At 41.2% G+C, this 13,273-nt stretch overlaps 1 protein-coding gene across 1 annotated transcript; it reads right to left on the reverse strand.

The window, feature by feature from the left end:
* Nucleotides 1–369: 369 nt before the first annotated feature.
* RPF2 (ribosome production factor 2 homolog) lies at nt 370–13,048 on the reverse strand. The gene is made up of 10 exons (XM_018560280.1): nt 12,979–13,048; nt 10,275–10,407; nt 7,882–7,919; nt 6,233–6,272; nt 5,015–5,096; nt 3,752–3,828; nt 2,293–2,392; nt 1,983–2,085; nt 806–950; nt 370–626 (listed from the first exon to the last, which is right to left on the reverse strand). Exons 1-10 carry the CDS (start codon nt 12,999–13,001, stop codon nt 444–446), a joined length of 924 nt encoding a protein of 307 aa, XP_018415782.1. The 5' UTR covers nt 13,002–13,048; the 3' UTR covers nt 370–443.
* Nucleotides 13,049–13,273: the final 225 nt, after the last annotated feature.

Consider the following 13,273-nt stretch of genomic DNA (forward strand, 5'->3'; position numbering starts at 1 on the left):
TTATTTAAAAATCTGGATGTATTCCTAAATGCACAGAATATTATTGGATATTGAGTTCTTATAGGTATATTAAGCATCAGAGATTGTTGATCCAGGGAATATCCGATTGCCTTATGGGATCAGGGAGGATTTTTCCCCGTTGGAACAAATTGAACCATGCTTTATAGGGGTTTTTTTTGCCTTCCTCTGGATCAACAGGGGGTATAAGTATACTCCTGGTGCTTGAAAATGCACATTTGCAAAAATAGGTTCACCTAATTTGCTTTCAGAGGGTGGAGCCTATGAATCCAGTAAAGTTTCAATCATAAAAAGTGACCTGTTTTTTTAACTGTACATTTAGAATGGCATTGGCATCGACATACAACCTTTAACCCAGTGTATAAGTCCTGTAAAAAGGCATGCTTAAAGGATCAACAGTCCTGAAATACTAACAATAGCCCAATTCAGTTGCTTTTCCTCCTTTTCGTGTTTTTGTGTTCACTCGCTTCTGTAATCTTCTCTGCTGGCCTCTTCTTCAGTGCCTTAACTTTACGGGTCTGCAATTTACCCAGATCCTGTTTTTGCATGTGGATTCGGCCATATTGTGTACCAAAAGTATCATGTGAGATGTTTTTCTTCTTCTTTGCCTGAATGAAAACATGCAATGCATCAGAATAATCACATAACAATTAACTAATTCTTTTTAACAAATCCTCCATGTAAAAGAGCATGCAACATCTAGCACTACAGTTATTGCCAGATATATCAAAATGATTTCTGATATATACACAATATACACACACACACACACACACTAACTAACTACCTGCAGGGCTTTAGGACGTTTCATCGCCAGCTTGTATAGATCATCAGAAGCAAGGTGGGTCCTTCTCATCACAAAATCAAATGAAGGTCCCATTTCTTCTAGTTCTATCCTGGGGGTTCTGCACCCAGACTTCTTCATTAACACTCTAGCACCACAAATAAATAAAAAAAACATTATTATTAGTGTTATAGGAAAAATACAATTACTTTAGAAACAAAGTATGCATGCGCCGTACAGTGTACACAAGGAGAAAAAAAAATCACTGGAGGAGAGAGGAAGTATTTTTGGTTAGAAGAGACTTTGCGTGTCTCTTCTGCCAAAATATCTACCTCCCAGTGTTTATTATTGGTATTTATACAGCGCCAACAATTTACACGCAAGGAGCTTACAATCTAAGGTCCCTATCTTACTTGAATACATACCGTGCCGATTAACCTTCAAGCATGTCTTTGGAGTGTGGGAGGAAACCAGAGTACCAGGAGGAAACCCACGCAAGTACAGGGAGAACAAGCAAACTTCTTGCAGATAATGTCCTGATGGGGATTCGAACCAGGAGCCCCCAAGTTCTGCAAGGCAGAAGTGCTAACCTCTGAACCAGTTTTTTTTTTTACCTCTGCTTTAACAAAAGCTACAACCAGGGAATTTCACATATCTAATCTGACAGTGTTAGCACAAAAATAGTTGTATAGTTAGTCAGGTTGAAGAAAGACACATGTCCATCCAGTTCAACCTATAGAGAAACTGGTATTATTTGATAGTATTGAAAACCAGCGCTGCAAAAACATTGCAAACATCTGTGCCAATTTTCAAAGCAGTATGAGACAAGCATGGCAAAAACCAACATGCTGAAAATATTCAGCAATATTCACTGAATACACCATGTAACTCAACTGTGCTCAAAATCTCTATTTGCAACCAGGGTAACCAATATTAGGTAACTTTCTAACAGGAGGTGATGAAACAGAATTAGACATTTTCAGCTGGCTCTCCAATGGCATTAAAGATATTAGGTGAAATTTCACACCATATTGTTATACGTTGAGGAGAAATCACCTCTAACGTCAAAGACTTTAATAGGGCCAGATAACAGAATTAGGTCAAGTCCCAATGCCAGCAATATGTTCCTGGCAAGTTACCCTGGAACATTTCTTAAGTTAATTGTAAATTAAGCACTTACTTGTAGCTGCGCATATAAATCTTCCCATCCACTGCTGTGAAATGCAATATATGCTCCAACCCAGCCAGACGTATACCAGACACTGTTGGTCCTCTAAAGAAGTCTAGAAATAAATAACAGCATTACTTCAGCCAGTACAACCTGACTCCAGCATTGTAAACACTTATTTTATGTAGCAATACCTAGTCTGGATCATAGCCAATAATGTCATGGTGTTAACAAAGGCATAATTCATAAAAACGCCATGCGGGATCACCTTAATTTTTCTTTCTTTTGAAAGTTCATTATGCAATTAAATTCAATGTTTTACCTATGAAGAGGCTTTTCAAGCGCCTGTAATCTTCATTCATTTCAAATGCATCTCCAGCAAATATCACCAGAGGTTTGGTGCCTTCAGGGCATTTGCAATTCTGTAAGACATAAATGCATAAATGTAGAAAGAAAGTACTTTGGACCTGGCCCCATACAAACCTATGGCAACCAGATTCTGTTTTGTATTTAATTATGCTGGACAAAAATGCACCTTTTCGCACAACAGGCGATTTCGCCCCGCGCCACGCAAAGATGTGAACAACCTTCATTAACTTCAATGTGAATCTGTGTTCTGCACCATAAATCACCTAGGTGTGCACCAGCCCTGATGGAATTTTTCTTAAAAAAAGAGAAATTGTCAAGCTTCACCACCAGGAAGTTTGCTATGTCAGAACAACCTAACATGTGGGTGCAGTAACAGTAGATGAAGATGTATAATCTATACCAGTGGAGGTCAACTTGAAAATTATAGCGCCTCAAACGTGGCCTTTGACAATTCCAGAGAGCCACACATAAGCAATGCATTTTTGTGCATTTAGGTACAATGTGTTAAGTTAGGTAGCCCATTCAAATTGAATGCAACATACCTCAACGTTAAAAACTTTTGGTCCTGGTGCATTTTTTTTTAACGTATCACAATGCACACTAAAGAGAAAATTGTAGTCATCATTGGTGGCAGTGGACGCATTAAAGACCCCCAGCATTGGTGTCAGTGGGGACAATAAACCCCCCAGCATGGGTGTTGGTGAACATAATAAAAACATCCCACATTGGTGTCAGTGACAGCAATAATAACCATGATAACTCCTCCAAGCATTGGCATCAGTGGCAGTATTTTTAACCCCCACCTCCACCATTGGTGGTCAGTGTTATTTTAAACCCCTCTCCCCGCATTGGAGGTCAGTGGCAGTGTTTTTTTCAATCCCCCTCAGCATTGGTGGTCAGGGCTGCACAGAGAAATTTTACCTTACCTGATCGCACGTGCTGCTCTCTCCCTAACTAGGTCAGAACTATACTTGTACTGTGGGTAGAGATCACTCCATCTGACTGCCTCTACTTCAGTGTGGGGCACTGGCAGCCCGCTGCAGTTCTGCAAAATCCACAGGTTGCAGTCCTAGCCAAGGACACAGAGGGCTGCACACAGTAGGCCACATGTTGGTCACTGGGGCTCTATACTGTACTATGAAACAAAGTAAAAAACCCTGAGAATTCCCACTATAGCCTACTTGTAAATGCCTACAGAATCTGGTAGAGATAACAGATATTGAAGTATGTGGCATTGCTTTCTTCTATTGTCCCGGTGTATGGCACACCTAAGTTAATTTATTCTAATAAAGGAACACTGAATACAAAATTTACAATATTGAAATGAAAAAAAAAAACGTTGTTAAAAAATTAAAGTTATGCCCAAAAAAGTTACAAACATACACAGTGACACACACAGTAAAGCTATGTACCTTAAACTCCTTTAAGGACACATATTTCTCCATTCCTAGCTCAACCATATCCAGCACATGGAAATCATACATACGACCTAGTAAACAAAAGAAACAAAAATTACTCGTAAGGGGAAAAAAAGTGATTAACTAATTCCATGGAAGCAGATGTAGAATTTTCCAATTTACATTTGAAAAGTGTTTACTAGGAAACCTAACACTCCTTCAGGTTGATAAAAAAAAAAGAAAAGAAAAAGCTGACATGTGGTTTTAACCCTCCCCTACTCTATCCAATATGAACAAAGTATTGGGTTTAGGTATACTTAAAAACAAAAGAACAAAACATAGATGCATGGTTGAATTGTTATTAATTGCTTGCTGCACATGCCATCATGCATTTTAACAAATGTTTACTAGGAAACCTAACACTCCTTCAGGTGATAACACATGAACTTTGTGGTCTCACTAAGTAATTGGCAACTATAAAGAAACAACATAGCACTGAGGTTTCTTATGGTTGTATAATGCTTTCCTGCCATAAAATCATAATACACTGGGGCATATTGACTGCATGTGGTGTCTCATTAAAAGAAAACATTAACATACTGTAATTCCATCAAGGCACAAAGAGTTGAATACAGCTTGAAATCATCATAAAGCTGGTGTACACTTTAGACATCATGTGGACAATATTTTTCATTTTAGATACAAATTTAATGCAAATGCAGGGCAGCCAAACACTGCTGGCAACAAAAGCTTGAGGTAGAGAGATTAGATAGATAGATTAGGTAGATATGGTTCAGAAAAGTCTATCATCAAGTCATAAAGCTGTAGGTTTGCAGTAGTACTTGAAGCCTAGTAAAGCACAGACACAGCTACATAAAAAAAAAAGAAAAAGCTGACGTGGTTTTAACTCTCCCCTACTCTATCCAATATGAACAAAGTATTGGGTTTAGATATACTGAAAACAAAAAAACAAACATATATGATGGTTGAACAGTTATTAATTGTTTGCTGCACATGCCATCATGCATTTTAACAAATGTATGGTACCTTTTCATGTTGCATTTAAATGTTGCAAATATATTTTTTTATTGACTACATATAATCCTGTATCTTCCTTCTGTAAACACTACACAATGGATTGATGTTCCAGAGCTGCAATCCTGTACAATTTGCACATAATGCCTTTCAATAATCTTACAGTACATATACTGCACAATAGAATAAGAAATCATTTTTAAATTAAAAACAAATATTAGAGAGCACAGCATATAACCTCACCAAAGATCAGGTTGTTTGGGCGTTTCTTGTTATGGGAACCAAACACAAAGAGCGAGCAGTCTGATTTCTTCGAGAAAAATTCCTGATGCATACACAATAACAGAAGAACACAGTTACTTCATTATTTTTTTTAAAGATTTTAACGTGATCTTTGATTGTATGGGTGTCTACTCTACACATATAAAAGAGCCCAGCAATGGCCATCTCCATTCAGGCAATGCTGTCTCTCACTGGGATCCTGGGTAGGGCCATACAGGAAAAGGGTGGTGTGGGGGAGGAGACACTGCGAATTACATTTAACTGCCAATAAAATAATATGGCGGGCATGAAGAGGTAGGAGAGTGATCAACCAGTAAGCCATGTGCTTGATAAACAGAGTGCTCAGGTGCTCTGTAGATAAAACAAGGCAGTGAGCAGGTGACTGGATTTACTGACTTTATAAACCTGGGGTCACTTTATAAGGTGAGATCAGCCAACAAGTTCACTTTATTTCCCAGTATTTATTTTGATTTAAACCTGGCAGCCTATGTATAATGGGTGGGAATGCTGCAAACAGCTTTTTCATATGATAAAGCTTTTGAACACAATATTTATACTTGGCCTAAAAACTATGTGTTCTTCAGTGGGCATCCCAAGCAGTCCGACTGTACATTTTTTTTTACACTGGACCAAAATAACTATTGCTACAATGAAAAGCTTACTTTAATATTTTGCAGCTCGTCCAGAACGCCTTAAGGGTGTAAGTTAAAGTATATCTCAGGGCACTGTAGCGGCTCTTTAAACCCTTCTAGAAATGCTTTGAGCACCTAAAATTCTTCGCACTCCACCTGTGCTCCACTGAAATCCCATGTAGTGTTATTATCACCCTTATCAGTTTTCTTCTGTGAGCTACAAAACATCCCTCTAAATTATTGAGATGTGAAGAAGGTTAAGTGTTTTGTAGTCAAAACCAGGAGAGCAGCCTTGGTTAACAAAGCTGCTCCTCTATAGATACAGTACAGCTGGTGAGTGTTGGCACACTAGGACAGGAAGCGAGCTACTGGCAGGATCACCAAAGAAACAAAAAAAGAAAACCCTGAAAGCAAAAATACGAATGCAGCCAACACAACATCTAAACACTAGTAAACTGTATTAGATTTCATTTTGATAGACTTTCATAGAACAAGGACATTAATAAAGGTCACATCCCATATATTTACACATTTTCTTGAAGCTTACCACTGATGTCTGATCTTCAAAGGGTCTTGTCATATTTTTTCTAAACAAAACATACTAAGTGATTAGATAAGAAGAAATAAAGAAGGCCTGTATGATAGAAAGTTTGATCAATCACTAGCCTTTTTGCCTGCAAGGCACACTGTGAAGTGTGGCGAGGGGGGGGCACAGCACTATCGTTCCGCAGCAAAGTGAAAGTAACTTTAAAAATGGGACACAGTGTGGGCTTTTCTGGATGAAGGTGGTGCCTGTTCTTAGGAACTACTTTAAGATAGAGTGGAGAAGGTCAATTTGCTAAATTGCAAACTTATCAAAGTGCTTGTTACCCACATGCCTCTGGCAAGCATGGAGCAAGTGAAGAGAGCGCTCCTGATCTGCATGTTTGTTTCAGGTCAGTGATTCAAATAAGTTACTGGATCAGCAGGCCAGCCACATTATATCTTTTTATATTGTCAGCAGTGACAGTATGCATATTGCCTGCAGTACAGGTCCATTGAGGCAGAGAGTGGAAAGAGCTGTCACTGTAGATTCTGGTGACCATTTTCAGAGAGCAAGCAGTGTTTTGATAAGGTGCTGGCTATTCCTGAAGGCTGCTTTGCATTGGAATCAATAGGTGTAGGTCAATAGGTCTGTACCTGATGCCGAGGGAAGAGAGACAGAGCACAATTCAAGTGACAGTACAGCTAAACATGCAGCAGGTAATATAGCCATTATCTCAAAGTGATGGCCAAAAGGACCGTGTGAGGTTGGGGCTGGAAGCGCCAGATCTTAACGGTCATAATGTCTGTGGCAGCAGGGTTTGGAAGGTATGTGCAGCTGCCACTAGATGCTGGCACTGTATACTTGCAGCACTTTGCCCCCTTCCCTGCAGGGACAGAAAAAAAAGAAAAGAAAGCATACACATAAAAAACGAAAACAAAACCAAAAAACAGTGGTCATAATAAGCCACTAGAATTTATTTGATAATTGTTTTTTGGCATGCAGAAGAACTGTCCTTTAACTAGAAAAACATTTTTCTTACAGCAGAACTCCAGGGTTAAGCGCTTGTTTTGGTCTAGGGAGGAATAACAAAGCTATTCTCGCCCAACCTCGGAGGTAGCTGGCTTTGACCGCGTTCCCTCCAGCCTGTCTCCTTCTCCGGTGCAGCGATGGTATGTCCCTTGCATCCTTATGTCCCAAACATGGTTATAGAACATGATGGCTCAAGGACCTTAGACCACTGAAACGTAGGGGGAAGAGAGGATCCACGGACCGGACTAACAAGCCGGCTCCGAGTATCAGGCGAGTATAACTCTGTTCATTTTTTTCCAGGGAAGAAAATTAACACTTAACCCTTGCAGTGCAGGGGTAGCATCACTGCATGAGTTCATACAAATGTCTCTGTTAAATACTGAATAAAAACTCTTTCTGTTAAAAAGGTCTTCTTTAACACGTTTTGTATATAGAGCCAGCCAAAATGTTACTTTTTAATTCTTTATTTTTATAATCCACATATACATGGATTATACAGAATCATAAATTGCCCATCTACAGATATAGAAAGTGTCTGATTTACAACCAGGTTAACCTTTACAGCCTAAAGGTCAGAAGTAGAATTTTTTTTCTTTATTGTTTCAGAAACTATGCCATTTAATAAAATAAATACTACTTACTTTTTATATAAGACACAAGATGGCTTTTTTAAAGAATGCTGAAAAGTGAAATAAATAAAAGCAACAAAAAATTACCATGCAAGTAATTAATCAGGTAGGTGCAAAAACTCAATTCTTAAAACAGTAAGAGTCATTTATTAAAGTAGTTCAATGTTAATTAACATAGTTCTCATTTTAAAAGATAGACATTCTAGACACGATAGCTAAGAATTTTTGTATAGAACATATATTTCCTGCTGGTATTAGCCGGAGGTATAGTGGGTGGATTTATACAAATCGAATGAAAAATTATTCATGGCAACCAATGAGACCCCACTTATCTTTCTAGAGAATGTTAAACAATAAAAGCTGAAAAGTTAAATGCTGGCCATGATAATAGGAGTGACATATAGTGTCATTCTCAAAACCTTTGGCCACGACTGTACATACATGCACAAAAAGCTATGCTACAAATACACATTTAATACAGAACAAAGGATTTCAAGATTTGCTTTGCAGCTGCCTTTGATTAATACCTTGTACTGTTAGCTGTCTGATAAAGGTATGGGTCACTGTTGTGATGCAAACAGGCTTCTTTTAGAAGAAATAAGGGCTGATATAACCTATTTGTATTGGAGACTACAGTGCCACCTACTGACTGGCTGGCTAGAAGACTACAGGATATGACAGTATTATGCAATATGTTATATTTACCTGACTAAACAAAACAAAGTATTACTTCCATTTTCTTATGCGGACCTTAAGCCCTCGTTCACACCTGAACGTTTTGTAGCGCGGTCTACGCTCGACGAACGCTCTACAAAACGCTCAAAAATAGAAATCCCATTGTATTCAATGGTCTCGTTCCCACCTTGGCGTATTTCCGCCCGTCCCTAACGCGCTACAAAATGGCCCACGCCTGAAAAGGTACAGGTACTACTTTGGGCCGTTTTGTTGCTCATTTCCATTGGGATACAGCCAAGTAGCCTTCGGAAACGCGCGTTTGTCGCGCAACTTTTTTTTACCGCAAATCGCCGTAAAAAAACGCGCGACAGACGCGCATATGCAATACGCCTAGGTGTGAACGAGACCTAAAGCTGAACTCCAGGCAATTAGCTAAACATTCAGATGAAATACATATGAGAGAGCTGTTTTTACCTGCCAATAGAATTGGTATTGCTGTCTATCCAATCCTAAGATTTATGCAGCTCTGCCACAAAGCACAGCCCTGTCTGGCAGGGCAGGAGATTTTTCTCTGCTACAGTTAAGTAACTCTAAAGGTGGCCATACACTCTACAACCATCGCAAGACTTTAGTCTTGCGATGGTTGTAAAGGGATTAAAAAAAACGTATGATCTGCCTATCTTGGACAGGCAGATCGCACTCTCGATCATCGCAAGCCCACCCCCCTGAGGGGCGGGCTTCCGATGACCGCAATGCTGAACGGGCAGTGTGCGCGTGCGCACACCGGCCCGTTCAGCATTTATCTTCCGAGCACTGTTCTAACCAGCCGAGAATCGTACGATTCCCGGCTGGTTTTCGAACATGCTGGTTCGACAGAAGACGTGCGACCGTACAGTAGAAACGGTCGCACGTCTCCGTTCACACTGCTCGATTATCGTACGAAAAACTGATCGCATACGATTATCGTACGATAATCGTGCAGTGTATGGGCACCTTTACTCACTTGTCCCTCCCCCAGCCTGTGCCTGGACACAGCCCACTATGCGATATCAAATTACAATGACAGGTCCTCTTTATGGAGACATCAGGGGTCTTTAAGACCCCTAATGTCACCAAGGGATCCCCAAAGGAGCTGATGTATTGATTTGCCTCTCATCTCTGGTCACAGAACCGCCAACCCAGTCCCAGGCCCGTACGGAGCACAGGGAGCCCGGGACACACGGAGGCACAACATTCAAGTGATCCGAAGGCTCTCCAGCCGCCGGACTGCTTGTATGTTAACAGGCATCGCTGGCCATTGTTTTAAATTCTGTCAATTTCCCGCTCGTGCGCATGGGTACAAGGACGTTTTAAAACGCCTACACGCATCTAGAAGGCGCCCGTCCGCCCGCCGGGCGGCAAGTGGTTAATAACCAAAAAATAAGTTGCACAAAGTTACATCATTCAGAACCATATGGGTACTAAACAGGCTCCAGAGCTACATTGTAGGCACACCAGTATTTGAGGCACCTTAGTGAGGTGTAAAGGTAGATTCAATGACCACTTGGTACCAGCATTGTAGTTCTGGAACATATTGAGTGTCCTTACTATACTGACAGTTCTCTGACAGTATGAAACAGCTACATGACCTAAATGAAACCTAACTGCCATGGTAATTCTGCAGGGGAAAAAATGTAAAGTTTTAAAGAGAATTGCTTATGACAATGTGAAAGTAAATTGGCCGTTCTTACCAGATCCTTTAGGGCTTGTGTCACAGTATTGCTAGCATTGCCTCCTTTGATGAGCATAGCACTTTTGTCATTTTCATTAAGTTTGGGTCCCCTCTGTTCCAAGAATCTCTTTGATCTCCTTGTTTTAGGCTTTCTGAAACAGAAAGGGGAATGTCAGCAAAAGATACTCTTTCATTAAACCCGTTCAAACGCTCCCTTAAAAGGACATTTCTACTAAGAAAAAATGTGGGAAGTAACCACACTGCGGCTCCTGAAAATGGCAGTTGCTTGACTATTTCTTGAAAACTTTGTTAAACTTGACAGTCTCAAAACAGTTACTTTCAAGGCGTGCCAACTGTCAATGTTGCCAGTGTGCTTATTATAGCTCTTAAACCAAACTCTCAACCGCTGCTCATTTTGTACAAGTGATCTTGCCAATGTCGCTGAGACCACATTCACACTGAGCTACATTCAGCACGATTTTTAGCTGAGCGACATTGAGCTAGGTTGAGCTACAGTGCACATTTTGTTGCGCGACTTTTCGCAGGGACTTTGTAGCGGCTACATTGGGCTGTAACTAGGGATGCACTGATACCGGTATTTTGGTACTGAGTATGAGTACCGATAATTTTTTTCCAATTACCGAGTAACAGAAGTGTAATGACTCGCCACCTGGCTTCCTGATTAGCCGGGAAGTCGGGCAGCGTGTAAAGACTCGCCACCCGGCTTCCCGATTTACAAGTAAGTCTGTCCCCTCTCACTTCTACCCCAGGGGCCTCTCCAGCCAGGAGCGGCCTTCCTCTGGTACCCAGCCAGAGCCGTCTTGCTGGCCAATTATGGAAGCCAAGCGCCGTGTAATGATGCGGCACCTTTCTTTCTGATTGGCCGGCTCCATGCTCCCTCGTCATAAGATGACGAGGGAGCATGAAGCCGGCTTCCCGGCCAATCAGAATGCCGGGCGCTGCGTCATTATACGGCGCCCAGCTTCCTGATTGGCCAGCTTTTTGACCAATCAGGAAGCCGGGCAGCGCATAACAAGTGACGAGAGATCATGGAGCCGCTTCCCAGCCAATCAGGGAACTGGGCAGTGTGTAATGACGCACTGCCCGGCTTCCTGATACAGGAAGTATCGGGCTAGGCATCGGAGCGTTTGGGCGAGTACAAGTAGTCGCCCAAATACTCGGTATCGGCGCATCCCTAGCCGTAACCAATCAAAAGTGGTCTAGATGTTACATCATTCTTGCCTTCTTATATTTCTGTGCAAAAGTGACACTTCTGTAGCGCGACAATGTTGCTACACCATTAAAGTCTATTGGGGCAAATTGCACAAAATCCGCCGAAAAATAGGTCATGTTCGAGCTACAAGCTACAGGCAACATTGAGCTTTGAGATGTGAACAGCTCCATTGAAATGCATTGGACACGCTACATAGAGCTGATATTTGAGCGATTTTGGAGCTGAAATCAGGCTACAAATCGCTCAGTGTGAATGGGGTCTGAGATCACTTGTAATAAGCTGCAAGTAAAAAATAAATACAAACTAAAAAAAAAAAAAAGAAAAAGATAATACAAATTTAAAAAAAAGTTAAAAATAAATAAGTGATAAAAAGTAAAAAAAGAATAAAGAAAAAAAAATTGAAACCAACCCTGTTGCCCGTGTGTGAATAAACACATGCGCAGGGCAGTGTGTGTGTGCGCTGAGACATCGGTCTAAAAACAAGCCGGCTCGTATGGTCTGGTTAGTATAACTTTTTTTTCCTTCTTTTTAGTGGGGGTTAATATTAATTTCCCCCAGAATTCCTCTTTAAAGAACTCCAGAAAAATTTTATATTAACCCTTGCTGTGGGGCTACCCCACTAAAAAGAAACAAAGTTACACTCACTAGACCAGGGGTAGGCAACCCTGGCTCTCCAGCTGTGCTGGAACTACAAATAACCACCATGCTTCTGCCTCAGGGAGTCATGCCTGTGGCTTGCAATGCCTTATGGGATTTGTAGTTTCAGCACAGCTGGAGAGCCAAGGTTGCCTACCCCTGCACTAGACCATGCGAGCCGACTTGTTCTTAGACCAGTGTCTCCAGCATCTCTACCCCTGTGCTGCAGCCGTCTAATTATACTGGTGTCATCATGCTCTATACACTGTATAGACGGACGCCGAGGAGCATTCCACCTGTGCAGTGGAGGAGCAGACACGCTTCGCTTGATGACAGAAGCAGGATGGTGTGAAGAGTATAACTTTTTTTTTTTAGCACCTAGACAAAAACAAGCATTAAAAGTTCCAGTGTGAGGGTAGCCTACCTGCAAGGGTTAATATCTTTAACCAGTTAGCTCCGCCACCTGCTGCAACTCATTCAGTTTGAGTTGCTCAGGTTTGCAGCAAAAGAAGTGATACCAAATTGCTGGGCTTCATATTGGCTAAACTTGCTACTTTTACAGGAGTATTTCATTGCTGGAGATCATACGAGATCCAGGAACTGTAAGGAAGCACTTGGACGTTTCTTCACGTTATAATGCGTTCTTTATTAACATTCAACTAGCGCATTACCACATGACAAAGTCGTTGCGATAAGTGAGCACTCATCTGGCTTATTGGTGCCTATGCTATACTACTGCAGTACAGTTCTCTTCTTGATATAAAAGTACAATAAAGGGATGAAATAGGTCACGATGAGCTGTACACATAATGAACCCGGTAGATATGTATACCCAGAGACGTCCACTACTTACATTACTCTGTCCAGGGCAGACATCTCGTATTTTCTTCTTCACACACCACACGTGTCTAAAGCACTTCCTGTTCGTCCAAAATGACGTCATCCAAGAAGCATACCTACGCGTTAACAAAGCGGAACCATAGAGCTTTACAGTATGAAGAGGGTCCACCATAGAGAAACATACCCACACGTCGACAAAGCGGAACCATAGAGCTATACAATATGGCGAGTGCCCACCATAGAGAATAAGTAACGGCAAGAGAGTCGGAGCGTGAACAAATGTTATGGTATCACGAGATTTCGACCTG

The sequence above is a fragment of the Nanorana parkeri genome, unplaced genomic scaffold (genome assembly GCF_000935625.1).
Source record: "Nanorana parkeri isolate BGI_ZX_2015 unplaced genomic scaffold, ASM93562v1 scaffold445, whole genome shotgun sequence".
NCBI classification, from domain to species: domain Eukaryota; kingdom Metazoa; phylum Chordata; class Amphibia; order Anura; family Dicroglossidae; genus Nanorana; species Nanorana parkeri.